Source organism: Artemia franciscana, chromosome 4 (genome assembly GCF_032884065.1).
Source record: "Artemia franciscana chromosome 4, ASM3288406v1, whole genome shotgun sequence".
In the NCBI taxonomy this organism is placed as follows: Eukaryota; Metazoa; Arthropoda; class Branchiopoda; order Anostraca; family Artemiidae; genus Artemia; species Artemia franciscana.
Window position 1 is genome coordinate 2808885 of NC_088866.1, and position 17807 is coordinate 2826691.

At 33.5% G+C, this 17807-nt stretch overlaps 1 protein-coding gene across 3 annotated transcripts in view; it reads left to right on the plus strand.

Moving 5' to 3' along the window:
* LOC136025858 (ADP-ribosylation factor-like protein 6-interacting protein 1) overlaps positions 1 to 7964 on the plus strand; it is a 38803-nt gene extending 30839 nt beyond the window's left edge. For 2 of the 3 annotated variants that reach the window (XM_065701888.1, XM_065701889.1), the window contains exons 4-6: positions 1196 to 1433; positions 5729 to 5813; positions 7734 to 7964. In XM_065701888.1, the coding sequence (XP_065557960.1) occupies positions 1196 to 1433; positions 5729 to 5813; positions 7734 to 7870 (460 nt within the window). In that variant the 3' untranslated portion in view covers positions 7871 to 7964. Of the gene's footprint in view, positions 1 to 133; positions 204 to 1195; positions 1434 to 5728; positions 5814 to 7733 lie in introns of those variants that run through there. The other variant, XM_065701890.1, reaches the window with a different exon arrangement.
* Positions 7965 to 17807: the final 9843 nt, after the last annotated feature.

Below are 17807 nucleotides of genomic sequence, written 5' to 3' on the forward strand. Positions count from 1 at the left end.
GTTAAACGTAAATTAGAATACTAAGTATTACATTTATTCTAGAAAGTGTCAGTAATGTTATCAATATTTTGTTTATCAGTTTGCAAAGGAGTAAGAGAATTTGTCAGCTTTTTTTCCCACTTTAGATTTCCCACTTTAGATTAGAATCTGTAAATGGCAGTTCATATTTCTTTGGATTTTGTGCAAATCGCAGATATTGGCGGGTAACTCACTTTTTTGCTTGTTAGGTATTTGATTTTGATTCTTTTAAATTTTGGTCTTTTATTGAATTCTATTTAATTTTTTGGTGGTTTTTTTCGTTGGTTTTGCTGTACTTCCAGCGCTCGTTTTCCCCTAATCGTATTACTTTATTTGCTTCTGAAGAAGAGAGGCGGTTGTTCCCTCGAAATATTCCCTTTCTGTTTTCTTCAGTATTTTCATTTGGCCTTTAAAAACCCCATTTTTGGTCGTTTTCTTTCTTTATGTCAAGTATATATCCTTCTTTAAAATATTTTTTAGGGAGGGGGGGGGGGGGTTCGTTCTATTTAAGGTTTATGTTCCTTGTGCAATTTTTGTTATGTTATTTTCTGCTCTCCTACATTTTTTTTATTATATTAAACAAGGCAATAATTTTGTTATTCCATAGTTGAATGCAGCTTTATCCATCTACCGAAATATATTTTTGATTTCTTCAAATGGCTTTTTAGATAGAAAATACGGTGAGTATTTGTTGAAAATCGTTAAAAAAAAGAAAAATTTCCTTTTTTTCAAGTATATATCCTTCTTCAAAATATTTTTTAAGGAGGGGGGGGGGGGTTCGTTCTATTTAAGGTTTATGTTCCTTGTGCAATTCTTGTTATGTTATTTTCTGCTCTCCTACTTTTTTTTAATATATTAAACAAGGCAATAATTTTGTTATTCCATAGTTGAATGCAGCTTTATCCATCTACCGAAATATATTTTTGATTTCTTCAAATGGCTTTTTAGATAGAAAATACGGTGAGTATTTGTTGAAAATCGTTAAAAAAAAGGAAAATTTCCTTTTTTTCAAGTATATATCCTTCTTCCTTAACAATTTTAATTAATATAATATATATGGTTGGGTGAATGGACAGGTCTAAGAGTAATGATTACAAAAATATAAGCATAAGTTATAGCTGTGGGCTATAACAATTCTTAAGTAGAGCGAAAATTCAAACCCATACTTTTGTTTCAGGGCAGTCGTTTATTTCAACCTATCTGTTCTGACAACATTGTCAGTTCTTGGACTTTTGATTACATCATTGGATTGGTTCATACCTCTAGTAGCAGCAGCAATTCGAAACCCTGAAAACTGGAGTGGAATTGAAGAGAGAAAAGTGGAAAGTTTGTGTGAAAATATCATTATTGCTCAAGACGAAGCAGTTGCTTTCATAAATGCATTACTTGCCATTCGTGAAAATCGACCAACTATGGTAAGAAAATAGCCTATAAAGATTTTAAGTTATAATTACTCACTTACATAATTCATTGTAGAATTATAGAAGTCTTCAGTGTAGAATTATATGGAACTATAGAATATACAATAGAGTTATATTAGAATACAGAATTAAATTGAATGATAGATGGCATCAACATGAAATTATAAAAAATTATGTAGAATCATAGGAGTCGTCTATACAGAGTAATATAAAATTATAGAAGTCTTCTATGTAGAATTATGTGTAACTTTAGAAGATTAAATGAAATTATATCAGAAGACAGAATTATAGACATCATCTATATGGAATTATAGTAGATTATACAGAGTTATAATAGAAAATAGAACTATGGTATTCTTCTCTATAGAATTCTGCTAACCATGTCACGTGAACACCAATAGAAGGCAGAGCTATATGTGTCGTCTGGTCTCAGAATCGTCACTAATACTGGTTGAAAAGCCCAGTTATTTAGTCTGAGAGATCGGTTAGGGAGGCAAAATAAATTCGAAAATTTGGGAAGGGGCAACTTTGTCGGTTTTTCAATTAAAAAATACCAAAACCAGGATCTTTCATCGAAAATACCCTAGAATGGTATATTTTAAAATCTAGATGGGGGGGGGAATCAGGTGTATCCCCTTCCCTGATTGGCGCCACTGATTTTAACAGAATTTTTTTAAGCTCTCGTAAACATTTCTTAAGTGCAAGTTTTCCTTTTCAGTTAGTTCAACAAGAGTATATCGAGAACGATTTTTTTTGGGAGAAGCTTTTTGTGTAATTTTTGGTAATTATGTTGGCAAGATTTCCAATTGCAAGCTTTTCTTTTGAGCAAGTCTAACAAGAGTATATCGAGTATGACTTTTCGTGGGAGGAGCTTTTGGTGTAGGTTTTGGCAGTTATGGGGGCAAGATTTCCAATTGCAAGTTTTTTTTTGCACGATCGTATCAGAAATAAGACAATGGAAATTCAACAATTTTTTAAAATAAAGTTGATATTTCCATTGCAGGAAAATTATTATAATCCAGCCCAATCCCGAATATATGTCCCGTATAATCGATCCTGTTAAATCAACGCATAAAAGAATATGGGAGAAAGCGTCATTTCCCTAAATTTTATGTACCGTGGGGAGGGGCGCAGTATGTATTTTTGCAATATCCAGGGGGCAAATTTGACCCCCCCCCGAAAAAAAAGAATTCTTAAAAATATTTAATGTGGACAATGAAAGCTATATGTGAGTAAATGAACTTACACCCCCCCCCCTTAATTGCTCCTAAAAACAAAGGAGTTGCCAAGTTTATATTAAGGGAGCCAAATTGAAAATTGAGAAATTTGAAAAAGTTTCTGTATTAAGTAAGGATATGGATATGGAAAGTAAGGATAGCGGACGTCAAATTTACAAAAAGGGAAATGGTGGAGGAAAGATACGGGAAAAAATGGACAAACCTCGGGAAATTGCAATGGAGTTTTTTTTTTTTCTTACACCAAAATGTTTAGAAAAATCAGCTAAATTACATAAAAAAAAATCCACCAAAATCCCCCTTGCACAAGTGTCCCAAATTCGCCCTTGAAGGGGGAAATGAGGGGGAAACTGATTTTTATGTTTATAAATATTTTAGGGTTTAAATAATCGTTTCCTATCAAAACAAGCATTTATTATTATAACGAACTATGTCTGATTTATAATCCAATGGGTTTAGATGAATAATACTTATATGAGGGAGTTATGATATTCAAAACCGCGTCTAAATCTAGGGATAAAAACTAGGCAAAAAGTTGACAAGGGGAATATCTACCCTGAAAGCTTTAGCGGTCTGGCGCCATGGAAGATATCAAAAAAGATAACTTTTTTTATTTTTTTTTTTATTTTTAACTGCACAATAATTGAAAGGATCTTTGGCTTATCAATAGACATTTAAATGAAGGAAAGTATACAGTGGCTGTTGTGGCCACTCTTGCGGCCTTGGCGAAATTTGAAGTGCCCCTCCCTGTCTCATATAGATTTTCAGGACAAATTTGAACAAAATATTCATTTATTAACAAAATTTGAAAACAAAATACTACAAAAAAGCATTAAAATTAATTAAATTTCATGCCTACTTACTTTTATTTTCAAGGAATGATAATGAAGATATGGGAAAAAATGAAAAATTTTGGATTTAATTTGGTTATACTCACTGCCAACTGAGCCTCTATTTTATTTTGATCAAAATGAGATTTCTAAAACTACAAATGATTATAACTGTTAGATTATTTATTTGAAATTTTACGTCCCTAAAATTTCTGCATCCGGGGCAAGTGCCTCCTCTGTCTTTCCCCCTAAAACGACCTTTGGGATTATATGCTGTATCGTATTTGTAATAGTATGATTACAAGACTAGTCCATACTCAAAACTTGTCAGTTATAGAGTCAGGATGGAGGGACCTAAGAAATATTCCTTAGACTAGTAGATTGGTAGTAAAAATAGAGGTAAAAAGACTTTTTCTCCTGAAAATCTAAAAAAAAAAATTTCGACTCGCAAGTTGGTGTTACAAATACAGGTACTTCAATACTTCAAACTCAAAATACTTCAAATAATGGCATCCTGCACAATCAACCCCAAATAAATAAAGAAATAAATGATTCAACCCCAACCCCAAGAAATAATATGAAGCTAAGGATAAGTCACAGAACTGCAACTAATTTGGTAATCAAAAATATTTTATTGAATTTGAAATCCTGTAAAAAAATTTTATTGAGTTTTATCAAACAGTTCTTAGTAACGAACTGTAATAAGGAGCGACCCGGCTCAATAGTAACCGAAACTCTAAAAATGGAATTTTGATACCAATAGTTACATCAAAAGAATCGCATTTTAATGCTGATTTTAAATATATAAGTTTCATCAAGATCAGTTAAAATACCCATCAAAAGTTACGAGCCTGAGAAAATTTGCCTATTTTAGAAAATAGGGGTAAACACCCCCTAAAAGTCATACAATCTTAATGAAAATCACAGCATGAGATTCAGCGTATCAGAGAACCTTATTGTAGAAGTTTCAAGCTCCTATCTACAAAAATGTGAAATTTCGCATTTTTTGCCAGAAGACAAATCACGGATGCGTGTTTATTTGTTTTTTTTTTGTTTTGTTTTTTCCCCAGGGGTGATCGTATCGACTGAGTGGTCCTAGGATGTTGCGAGAGGACTCATTCTAACGGAAATTAAAAGTTCTAATGCCCTTTGTAAGTGACCAAAAAAATTGGAGGGCACCTTGACCCCCTCCCACACTCATTTTTTCCCCAAAGTCACCGGATCAAAATTCTGAGATAGCCATTTTATTCATCATAGTCGAAAAACGTATTAACTATGTCTTTGGGGATGACTTACTCCCCCGCAGTCCCCGTGGGAGGGGCTGCAAGTTATAAACTTTGACCTGTGTTTACATATAGTAATGGTTACTGGGAAGGACGTTTACAGGGGGATTTTTTGGGTTTTAGTTGTGCAAGGGGCTTTTCCTCCTCAACGCCCCGTTCTTTACGCTAAAGTTTCTTACTGTTTTGAAAATAGAGTTAAGAGAAAGAGTCAAATTTTAGCGTAAAGAGCGAGGCGTTGAGGAGGAAAAGCCCCTTCCATATACGGAGTAATTTCTGTTCGTTTTAAGTTTTGATGTTGCTCCTTACTTTCATTTAAAAAACTTGTTTTTTTTTATTTAATCCAATTTAAAATCCAACTGTATCCTATTTAATAGGATATTCAATCGAAAATCCTATTCAAGATTCTATTGAAATGATTTTAGATGTATTAAATTGGAAATCCTATCAAATAGGAAATTCAATTGAAAATCCTATTCAAAATTCTATTGAAATCATTTTAGATGTATTAAAATGAAAATTCTATCAAATAGGAAATTCAATTGAAAATCCTGAAATAAAATCCCATTGAAATCCTATTGAATTCATCAAGCTCAATAGGATTGAAGTTTCCTTGGCCTGTATTTAATTACATTTCTTTTTAATCTTGTGCATATTTTAATCTTTCAAATAAACGGGTATTTAATTCAGTGTTTGTCAAATCGATGAAATATTTCATTTTGTGACAAATAAATGCTCTAGAGCTTTTTCTAGATCTGAGTTTCTCTTTTCTTTTGTTTGTATATAGAATTTCTGTTTTTCTTTCCCTATTTCCTTTAAATATTTTGTTCAGATGAAAGCTTTTTTTAAAATTATCCGTCGTCTCGTTAAAAATTATACCTATTTTTGGATATTTTCATTTTTTTTTGTATCAGCTTTTGTGAAATTTTTTTTTCTATTTTCAGTATTATGCTTTTCTGTCTTCGATACTGTTAACTGGTGCCTGGGTTGGAGCTCTGGCAAATAATACTTTATTAGCCTACTTTATGTGTAAGTTTTCCACGTTTCTATTTATCTCTCTTTTGTTTTAGTCATTATTTTATTCACTTTTCCATTTCACCACTTTTCCATTTTATCTCTGTTTTATTTTATTCGCCATTTTATTCACTTTTCTTTTCCGTTTTTCAACATCACTACTTTTCCGTTTTATACACCAATAATAATTTATTGCTGCACTTGTATAAATTTTCTACTTTTCCACTTTATGCACCGTTTTGTTTTAAAGACTTGTCTGTGTTCATGCTACCGAGGTTTTTTTTTATATAGAGTCCTTTCCATGTCTCTTTCTCTCTCTTGCTTCCCCTCTCCTCTTTCCTGTCTCTCTGATCCATATTTTTCTCATATATCTCTTCCTATTAAAAAACTTTTCCTAATTCCTTACGGACAATTTTCTCTATGTAGCTCCTTTTCAATTCAATTTTCCAACCTAAACGCGTGAATAACTTTGTTCTCGTTCTCTTGAAGATCTTTTTTTATTTCCTTGTTTCTTTTTTCATTCTTTTATTCTTCCTCGCTTTCTTTTCTCTTATTATTTCTCTTTTTCTTTTAAAGATCTTTTTGAAATAAACTCTTGATCCTTTTTCATAACAACAATATATCATACAGTTCTATCTTAAGTCCTCTTTTGTCAGCTCTATCTATAATCTTATTCTTTCCTCTTATTCTTTCTCTTTTTTGAAGATCTTTTGAAATAAACTTTTGATCCTTTTTCATAACAACGATATATCATATAACTATATCTTAAGTTAAATCTAGAAATTTTTTTTCTTTTTTAAGTAAATGTTTAGTGATTTTATTTTGCCATCTCTTACCACCATCCTTACCGTCCCTTACTATACGCGATGCTGATTTGTCCTAGTCCTTCACCTGTGCCAATTTGAAAACTGTCATTGCGAGAGGGTCGTTTTTTGTTTTTTTTTGTGAAATCGTAATAGTTTCTAGTAAATTGCTTAAAGTATAGTGTTCTGACTTTAACTGCTTTTAAATGTTTATAGCACAAAGCCTAAAGTCCCATCAATCAAGAGTAAATGATGTTTTAAGGGCTTATTGAAAAGGGAGTGAATTCTAGAAATTGATAAATAAACTTTTGAAACAGCTGAGGTACCTCTCTGGACAAGATTGGTGGCTCTTATCCAGGAATTTTATTCAGTTACACTTAATGGTTTGATGTAATATACCAGTGACTTTATTTAGTTTTATTTTACATTTGAAGTTTATTTGTTAATATATTATAGTCGTTGTTCGGTTGGCAACTTGTAATTCTTACTAAGTATAGAGGGGATTTTCCTTCAGCTATCACAAAAGCCGTCCTTGTCGAGTGATTGGCATGCTAGATTTGGAATCCCGCCTAAAAGGCGGGGTTTGATTCCTGGTGTACATTTAGTTTTGGACGGGGTCAGTGGCGTGACTCTGTAAGCTCAGCCAGAGTCGACCTAAATGGGCACCTGGACAAATCTGGGGATGGTAAGCAGGAAGGGTGTGCGAAAGCACATGATGGCCGGCCCCAAGCCCCCCCCCCCATTGCACTTCCTGCTGAAGGGCTTTGAAACGGAATTGAACACCACCGGTTTGGACGTTAAGTTTCGTTTTATGTATCTTTTTTTTCTCTTCTTTTTTTCTTTAAATAACAAAAGAGGATTATGTTTGTCGCTATTATAATTATTATAGTTGTTATAATACTTTACTTTAATATAATTCTAAAATATAAAATAGAAATGTTAAAAGTAATAAAAAAGATTCTAGAAAAATTCCTGGCTCTTACCTTCCCCCTCTCAAAATTTGCTATCGCTCACTTTAGGCGTCTTTTATTTTTAAATATAGTTAATTATTTTGTATATTGCATTAATAAGCTAGCTATTGTAATGATAATAATACTCTGATATAATTATCTAACCTTCTCTTTTATTCAAGGTTGCATTCTGATCTTATTACCCGGACTACGTCAACATCACGTGTTCGAAAGACTTTTTATTCTTGGAGTGGGAGCTTTTGCAAATGTTGTGAGAAAATCTTCACCACCAAATGCTATGAAAGTAAAGAGAAACTAATGAGGGACGATTTGAAAGTGACTCTTCAACTTTTTTGTAGTGATGGATGTAATGTCGTTGACAAGATCGTATCCCGGGGGGGGGGGGGGGGGGGGGGGGTACCGGTTTTGAAGCCCCCTCTTTCAATAATTTTTGTCCGACTCGTAAAGAAGTAACAGAAGTTATTAAAAACAAATTTGTTGTATGCCAGGGAGACTCCGGGCCCGGCACCAAAATTGCGAATTTTCCGATATTTCCGGCCACTTCTTATTCAAATTATCAAATCATATCTCTTTATTATTCCCCCCCCCCAGAAAAATCCTCTATACTTATCTAAACCACGGCTTTTCATAAACATTTGTATTATCTGGTATATATCTGTATTATATTGCTATATATTTGGTGATTTTGAAAATATTATTTCGTGTTTCTGCACTAAGGAGCTTAATTAATTTTCGTGGTATTATATAACGAGAAAGGGATTATGCTACTTTAATATGTTTCAGGAAAATCAGTATTAACTATTATATATCTACATTATCTTACTTGAGATAGTGATTTTGGGCTTACCCCTTCACATGTCTGCTCTAATGTCTGTATTATCTTGCTAAATGTTTGACATAGCGATTTTGGACGTGCTACTTGATTTTTCTATGCTGATATTTGTTCTATCTGGCTAAATATTGGGTTTACCGCTTCACTTACTTCATATGAAGTGACATCCCTTTGTAGTTAATGTTCCAACATCTTTCAATAGTATATTTTCTATTTTGGTTTTTTATTTTTTAATATCGTTTTCTTGTTTTTGCCTTATCAGTCAAATTTAGCGTAGTGTAGCGTACTAAATAGCCAATATTACTGAAAAGGATATGTCAGTAGGTATTAAATGCTTATTTTTCTCTGGCACTTGCTTATGAATATTTAAGTAGTTACTCTTCTTTAACTCATTTCCTCCTTGAATTCCAAAAGAAAAGCCGTGCTTTGTATTACGAGATAAATTCGTAAGTATAGTTGTGAATAACTGAATTTTAAAAGTTCCGTTTCTTTGAGTTTGACCGTAGTTATAGCGTCCTGCCCTGACAGGTTGTTCAGGTTTCAATCAGAGATACTGGAGAGGAGAAAAAGTAAGTAAGACCGCTCTAGACCCTTAAGGTCTAAACCGGCGGTGCTGATCTCTGTTTCATGGCCCTTTAGCCAGGAAGTGCAATGGGGGGGGGGACCATCCAATGCTTTCACACACCCTTCCTGCTTACCTTCCGCAGATTTCTCCAGGTACCCATTTAGAGCAGGGTCGGCTCTGGCTGAGCTTACAGAGTCACGTTACTGACCCCCGTCCCAAACTAAATAACTGGTCACAACTGGGATTGAACCCGTGCCCCTTGGACACAGAATTCCCACGCCAGCACGCCAACCACTCAGCCAGGACGACTGGAGAGGAGACTTTTGAGATGGCAAATTTTGAGACCATTTGAGACGGCTACAGTATACTAGGTTTGACTGATAAGGCAAAAACAAGAAAACGATTTAAAAAAAACCTAAAATAGAAAACATACTATTGTAAGTTAAATATTGGGATTTTGGGCTTACCCCTTCACATTTCTGCTCCAATTTCTGTATTATCTTGCTAAATGTTTGACATAGTGATTTTGGACATGCTACTTGATTTTTCTGTGCTGATATTTATTTTGTTAATAGCTAAAAATTTTATCAATAGGGCTAAATATTTGAGACAGCAATTTTGGAGGTACTATCTCCCATTTCTGCACTAATATCTGTATTATTGGTTTGTGATTTTGGACGCACCCCTTCAATTCTATGCACTGATATCTATTATATGGCTAAATATCCGAGATAGTGTTTTTGAAAGCGCTATTTCCTGTTTCTGCATTGATGTATGTATTGTTTTACTATTATTTTAAGATGGTGATTTTGATGGTGAACTTTCCTGTTTCCGTAGTGATGAATTTCAGCCAATATTGGGGGAGGAGGGGGAGGGGGATTTTCTCACTATGCGTTTACATTTCATTAAAAAAAAGTATTGTCCGGCATAATTCTGTATACTTAGTTATTATTTGTATTACCTCATGTCGTTCTGTAGTATATTGCTATACATTGCTGTTGTGCTTTATCGTATTTCCTAGCAATCTATTTAGTCCAGATTATAGCTTTAGCGCTAGTGCAGGCTTAGTGTAGATTCAGCTCTTAGCACTGACTGCAGTGTTGATTGTTAAGGGTAGTTGTCCCTAGTACTGATTGTAATGTTGATTATTAAGGGTATCTAGCCCTTATAGTTGATTGTATAAGGGCAATTAGCTCCTAATGCTGAGCTAATATAATCACTAATCTGGGGGAGGAATTGGGTCCCCTATATTTGCTTCTGCTTTGTAATTTTTAATACCTTTTTTTTCGAAAAACGAACAAATTTGCCACCCCCTCTAAACATTGAAAATATATTTTACTCCTCCATTTCTCTAAATTTTCGTAAATCGACGCCAATTATTTTCAAAATAATTATTTTCAAAATAAATCAAAGGTCCTTCTTGTTTACGGTCTAGTATAATAAACAGTTTTTTCTTTTGAACGAAAATAATTTTTTTGGTCCCGTAAAAAATAATTTTACAGCTGATCCAACTAGCGGTATAAAATGACGGGGATGTGCCCCTCCCCTATCTAAATTATTGTAAATTGACGCCACAGAATCCAATCGCCAAAATTGTGTTTAGAATAAATTGAATATCCTTGTTTACGGTCAGGTGAAATAAACTGCCGGTATAGTTTTCTATGAAAATGATTCTTTATATCAAATCTAAAAACCAAAGTTGAGTAAAACTTTTCCAAAGAGAGTTTTCTAATCTTAAGGCATGAGCGCTAGCCAGACATTATCAGAATGATACTCTTTAGAAAGAAATATTGACTTTATTTGGTTGTACCTGGCTGTAGCTTGACTAGAGGAAGGGATACCTTCTCTCACTCCCCAAAGAATGGATTGACGCACAAAAACATCAAATTGAGGTTTCCTTCAATTAGACTATAGGTATTAAATTAGTCGTTGAAAAGTGTATCGTAGTTTAGTTCAGTAAACCCTATATGGACTACAAATACTATTATTTTTAGGGGGTAAGCCTGGAACTAAAGCCCTAGGTAAGATAAAATTATTTACCTTATTCAATGACAGGAATGACAAGTGAAGAGTAGGCTAGATTAAGAAAAATATATTTGTGTCTTTAGAAAAAACCTTAAGTTTGAAAACTACCATTTTTATTTTGTATCTTCAAAATCATCACCCCCTCCCCCTACATTTTGTTTATTGATGCTACTGGACTATGCTATTGTGGATTATGCTACAGAACCTCCATCTAGAGAACTTTCCATAAAGTTGTGCCCAAGTTCCCAGCCGTAAGGTCAGTCCCCTCCCGTTAGGTACACCCATACCTATAGGTTAACGTTACCGTATTACCCGTAGGTAAAATCCCCTCCCATGTTATGCTATAGTTCACTTTATCTAGGGATCGAGCTTTAATTAACTAGCTTTTTTCAATTTCTTTTGCAGAACAACTTTAATTTCATTTTATTCAGCGAACCTATTCGTATAGTAATATCGACAAACTATTCTATACTATCGACAATCAAATTGAATTGTGTTTTAAAAATAATATTTAGCATAGACACTTACCTTCAGAAAAATTGTTATAACCACTCCAAGTATTAGTGACGTCATTCGTAATTTCCAAAATTCAGGCTCTAAACGGGTTTTTTCAAGCATTAAATATCTAGATTGGTCTTTTCACACCGGTTTTTCTAAAATTATTATGTTTTTTTTGCCGATTTTTAGAAAAAAAACTAAATAAAAATAAACATATATATATATATATATATATATATATATATATATATATATATATATATATATATATATATATATATATATATATATATAAAGAATATATATGATTTTGCAGAGACCATTTACGAAATATGTCGTTTGTTTGCCACTTCAGTCATATCACCTTTGACCTGGATTAAAAAAAGGAAAATATAATATTTCAAAAATTAGAAGCAATTTTCTTTTTTTAAAAATCAAAGATGGCTCCTAATATCCTAAAGTGAATTCTAGAGAGTCCAAAAATTGAAACGGTTTGCTTAAAATTTAACGGTATTTTTTTCTTCTGCATCGTCACTGAAGTGTTGCCTTGAAAATTAAGTCAGAGAATAAGTAGAAAGTTATATTGGGTATTTCTTTGATGACAAATAACAGTCGCAATGCCTTGAAACACTCTTCAATGTGGATTTCAATTAATATTATTCCACTGAAAAAGAGTCGAGCGTCGCCAAATGCTAGATGGCGTTGGAGTTTTTGTCGACACTAGCGCCACTTTCCACTTGTAAATTAACCATACTCTTCGGTTTCGTGCACAATCCACACCATAGTTGCTACTCACACCTGTTGGCGAAAGAAGAATCAGAAATTGATGATTGATATTTTTTTTCTTGTCAGATGCATACTGCTAAAGCGGAAAACTGAAATAAAAAAAACTGGTTTAAAAAGCCGACATTAATTCTTAGTATCAACATTAATCCTTATAAACTAATTTTCATTAAATCTTAATTCAATGAAAAAACTTTAAGAAACACAACAAAAATTTGTTCATATACATTTTTTGCCTTTTTATGAGTTGGGCAAACTATTTTTTTCGGGGGGGGAGCCTAAAATCTGTGACCCACATCCCCTGGATACGGCCTTGGCGATATAGCACATGTTTTAGTTTCTTGTCTAAAGGTAATCTATGATAGCAAATAATATATCTAAAAATTACTATTATTACAGTCATCTATTATTTATTTTCTTAATTTCGCTCAAAAGCTAGTAGTATCGTATAGGTACCTAAAGTTACAAAATATACTCCAACAAATCAAAACAACAAATAGTTCTAAATAATTCAACTCCCATTAGTATACATAAGAAGGCCTTTATGTTTATCTTCACTGTACAAAAAAAGAATATTGAAAATGAAACCTTACTGTTTGAATCGGTCAAGGAAATTAGTTTATTAGATCTATTTACTGAAAATTTAATGGAACAAAAGTTTTACATTAAAACTAATACCAAATTCATTATTTGTACCCAATTCTTATGTGCTAATACAATTCATTTACATATTTTGCCAGATTGATAATAAAGATTCAAAAGGAAACAATGTGCTTCTGTGTTTTCGAAGTTGAGAAAATGATGTCTCAAATCTTAACTCTGGTTGGTCAATCATGAAATTTACGCTTGACTTTTGAACATTGCTTAACTCCAAAAATTAACAATACACTATAGATGCTAATACGTAATATGCGCCGTAGTAGTACGTTATTTATTTTTATTTATGTGTATGATAATACAACCCGGGCATAGTGCCATGACATTTTTGTGGTTGCTGCATTTGTCAAAATTTATCTTTAGATTAATTGGATGCTCGCTCAGTCATTAATAATTTTTTTTTTTTACAAAGATTCACCAAGTTTAGATAAGTTTCACTGGAAGTTTCGATTTTGTGTTGTAGCTTGTCATTTTAAAATTCTTAAAAACGCCTGCTAAAAAGAGAATATCATGAAAAGAGAAATCACCAATGCAACAGCACAAACACACACAAAAAAAAAAAACAGACAGAAGGAGAAAAGGAAGACTGTTTTCCTAAATTAGTGATTAATATAGACCAGCACTTGAATGAGGCCTTAACCCTACTCATCCATACAATCACATAGGTCAAACAGCATAGTCAAACGGACATGAAAAATTAAATTTAGAAATTTTAGCAAATTGAATCAGGAAAAATTGCTACAGCGAACTGTATCTTTATTTTTGGTGGCAGGGTGTCAAAGAGAGTTTGCCAGAGGTCTAAACCTCTTTTAGGGCTAGAGAGTTTTACCTTACTTTATTAAAAAGTTATTGCGGCCAAAAAGAAGAACAACATGGAATTTTCAATTACTGAAATTAAAAATTGAAACAGCAACATCACATTTTTTATTTAGTAAAAAGGAATAGAATTTTGTTTTCTCTCTTCGTCTTTAAATTGGCTACCTCCCCAACCAAAATAGAACTTTCAGAAACAGCAGGATAGTTGTCTAACCATCCCCCTCCCTCCTTAAGGGTCGGAGCTGCGAATACGCTGCGGTATTTTCTTTATTCATAACTACCAGTTTTTGGAAGTTTTTTCCAACTCTTGTACAAACGTCTGTTTAGGCCTCGATGAAACAATACAAACAATATTGGTTTTAAAAGTTCCATTTTCTAATAATATCAGTGGTTGAAAAAAGGATATGTACACGTTTTGGATGTTTAGCTTAATCGACATGCTTAGATGTTAAGCCAATTCTTACATACTTTGTCACTTTTTGATTCCGATGCAATGGGCTTCGATGCGTATGCTTCTGTTTCTTAGTTATATTGTAATGTTGTACTAATTTGTTATTTTGTGATGCCTCTGTTATGCGGGTTTTATGCCTCTCTTTTATATACTCTTCATTTAGTGATATCACGAATCTTTTTCTGAACCATTTGTTCATAAGCTAATGTATGTACTAGTGTTGTATTTTATTCTCAATATATAGTTTATAATCGTATATTGCTTGAATAGACATTTCTAGCTTGAATAGTGTTGGTGTTTATTCAGTGCATATATATATATATATATATATATATATATATATATATATATATATATATATATATATATATATATATATATATATATATAAATATATATATATATATATATATATATATCTTGAACCAAATAAGTATTACTGTTACTGTGTCTATGGTCAAAAAACGAATCAAAAGCCTGGACACCACTGATACTGCTAGTATTGACAACAGTCATCTCTGTCTGCTAAGGGAAGTTTCTAATGAAATTACCCCTACACAGGCTATACTTTTCTGACATTCCCTCGATGATAGGCAAGTCTATCTTTAAAAAGGAGGATAAATTCAATGCAGAAAATTGTAGACCTATCAGCCTCACGTCTGCTGTCGGAAAAGTACTTGATAGAATTGTTAAGGACACGCTTCTTTAACACCTTGTTAATAATAAAATTGTCTTCAACATGCAAAATGGCTTTCTCCCAGGACAATCAGTAGAAACCAACCTTCCTGATACTTACGACCAGGTTACCTAGCTACTAAACAAAAACCTCCCAGTTGGTTTGATTCTTTTAGTCTTAGCCAAAGCGCTTGATACGGTCCTATATAATCGGTTTTGTTCTTTAACAGTAGCAAGATTCAGCAAGAATTAGTAGATTGACTAATGAACTTCCTGACTGGTAGATCTCAGCCTGTACGACTCTTCACAACAGAGAGCAAATGTATCCACTCGCAATCTTATGAAGTCCTAAGTGGCGTTTCCCAGGGAACTGTTCCTCAGCCCACACTGTTTCTTCTTTATATTGATGACATGATCTCGAAGTCAGCACCCACTTAAACCTTTACACCGACGATCGAAAATGATTCAATATATATGACAAATCATCAATATAATCCAACCTTTATTGCATACAGGCATGGGCAGACAGTTGACTTTTCTTTTTTAATTTATCAAAATATGTCACCATTTATTTTGGTTAAAGTAATCCTCAGAACCAATATACTATGAATCTTCACCGGTCATCGATCGCCATTCCTCTCCCAATTTGCACCGGTGGGAAAATACCTGAAGTCACTACAGATAACCCTCTAAATTTCCACGGACAGTCTGGACAAAGTGTCTCCAGAACAGATTCGATACCTAGACATATTGAAAGAACAATTACTAGCCGGTCACGTGGAATCGTCTTGAAACTCTTTACTTTGGAACCTGCCTTGCTGATCCCTTTTGGAAAAGTGAGGACAAGACCGAGGTGAATCTGAGAAGCTTCAGAAGCCCAAAGTTAACATCAGACAATAGTTTCTATTAGCTAAAGGAGCATCAATGATTGGAACTGTTTGAGTGAGGAGACTCTTGGATGTCAGCCAAAGTTTTCAAAGCGAGACTAAACAAAGCTTCATTTTGTTGCCTCTAAAGGGGAAGAATATGAGTTTTACTGATCTAGGGGGGGATGCAAATTTGTTCGACTTTTCAATGAAAATACTTCAAAAGGGTATTCCCACTCTTTGAAGCTTCTGCTGTGGCCACCTCCCACTTTATCAGCTAGAATTTTTGGGTCAGTCTTAAATTTTAGGAGTTTTTGGTCAGTCTGGCATCCTCAATTCTACGAAGTTCAACCAGGACTAACGGAATTACAATGACTTGCGGGAAAAAAAAATCCCTATTGTTCTACTTGCTATTTATAATATGTATGATACATACAAAGCATGGGCACCGGCAGGGGGGTCATGGCCCTCCCTGGAAATTTGGGACTCTAAGTAATTATAACGAAGTCAAAGGGAAAAGAGCTGAAGAGGGAAAAATCATAGAAAAATGTGTGCTGCTCTATTGTTGGCTGCTTGCCAATAGATTTTTACCCTTATTAGGAAAATATAATTTTTAATTTGTGACTGAGTGACCCCTTTCCAGTTGCCACAAACATTTTTTCTACATGATTTGGTTAGATATAAAAAAAAAATCAAATTTGTCTTAGTACGATCCTTGTCAATAACGAAAGTATAAGAGCCTAACTATAGATAACATTCAATCAAAGGATGAGCTTTTTATGGTGATCCTAAATATGTATTTGTTTATTAGAATTAGTGCAAGTTATTAGTACACAAAAAAGTTCGAATCTCAAACAGATCAAGAGCAAAATCTTAGATGTGGGGGGCCACTGGACAAAGGGCGCCAATGTGACTCGAGTTGGGCCCGAAATTGATAAATTTATTTAAAAAAGGATTAAGAAAAAGAGAAAAGAACGAAATAATGGTGCCAGAAGTGTCTAGGAAGGAGGATCACCCCCTTCCACCCCATGGATCTGCTCCTGGCCTAAATTGCTTTTAACTCTTTCACTCATCTAATTTCAACCAAATTAGCTATATAGTTAAAATAAATAGATAGATAGATTTATTCACACGAAAGCCCTATTGGGCCATTCGCTATTTAATTAGTCACAAAACTAAAATTAATGATTTCTTGACGAAAGGAGGGGCTTTATTTTGAGCAAAACTTATCTTTCAATTTCCGGGCATTTTTGGATGTTTTACCAAAATATTCGGAAATATCCCTCGATCCAATGCAGATTCAGCCATTAGTCTTTGTCTCTTATCCATTCTATGCTTTTGTCCAGATTTCTTATTTTTATCTATTCTGAACTTTTAGATACAGACCTACTTTTCAATCTGTCACTGTGAATAGACAAATAGCTATAACTTCCGGTGCTACCGAACGTTTAATACAAAGAAAAACTGATTCATCTTCAACATGAGTTTCCATATTCGTAAAATAGGGGAAAGGCAGAACCAATCAAAGATTTTTATGCCAATTTTGCAGATATATACTGAACTGGCTGAAGATAAATAATTTTTGTTTGTTTTAAGTTTCAACTTTGCTCTTTACATAGGAAAGCTTTGATTTTCATTGTTAATTGGGTAAATCAGCTAAGAATAATTGATCAAATTGACAAGTTTACTTAAAAAATGAGTAAAAAATAAAAAAGAATGGAATGCGATTGAGGGAGATAGAAAAATCTTGGGAGAGTCTAAGGCCCCCTGCCCCCTGAATCCGCCCACAGAGTTTATAACTTGGTTTTTGAAAGTAGGCTATTGTTTTGTGTATTTGTGTAATTAACTACTTTTTTCATTTTTATACACTTTTACTTTAATTGGCATACTTTTTCCATTGCCATTAGAAAAATGTTATCTCCAAGCTTCATTAAATAAAAAAAAAAACAACAAGTTTTTTCAATCGAAAGTAAGAACCAACATTAAAGCTTAAAACGCTCAGAAATTATTACATATATGAGGTGGGTTGCCCCCTCCTTGACTCCCCGCTCTTCACGTTAGTTTTTC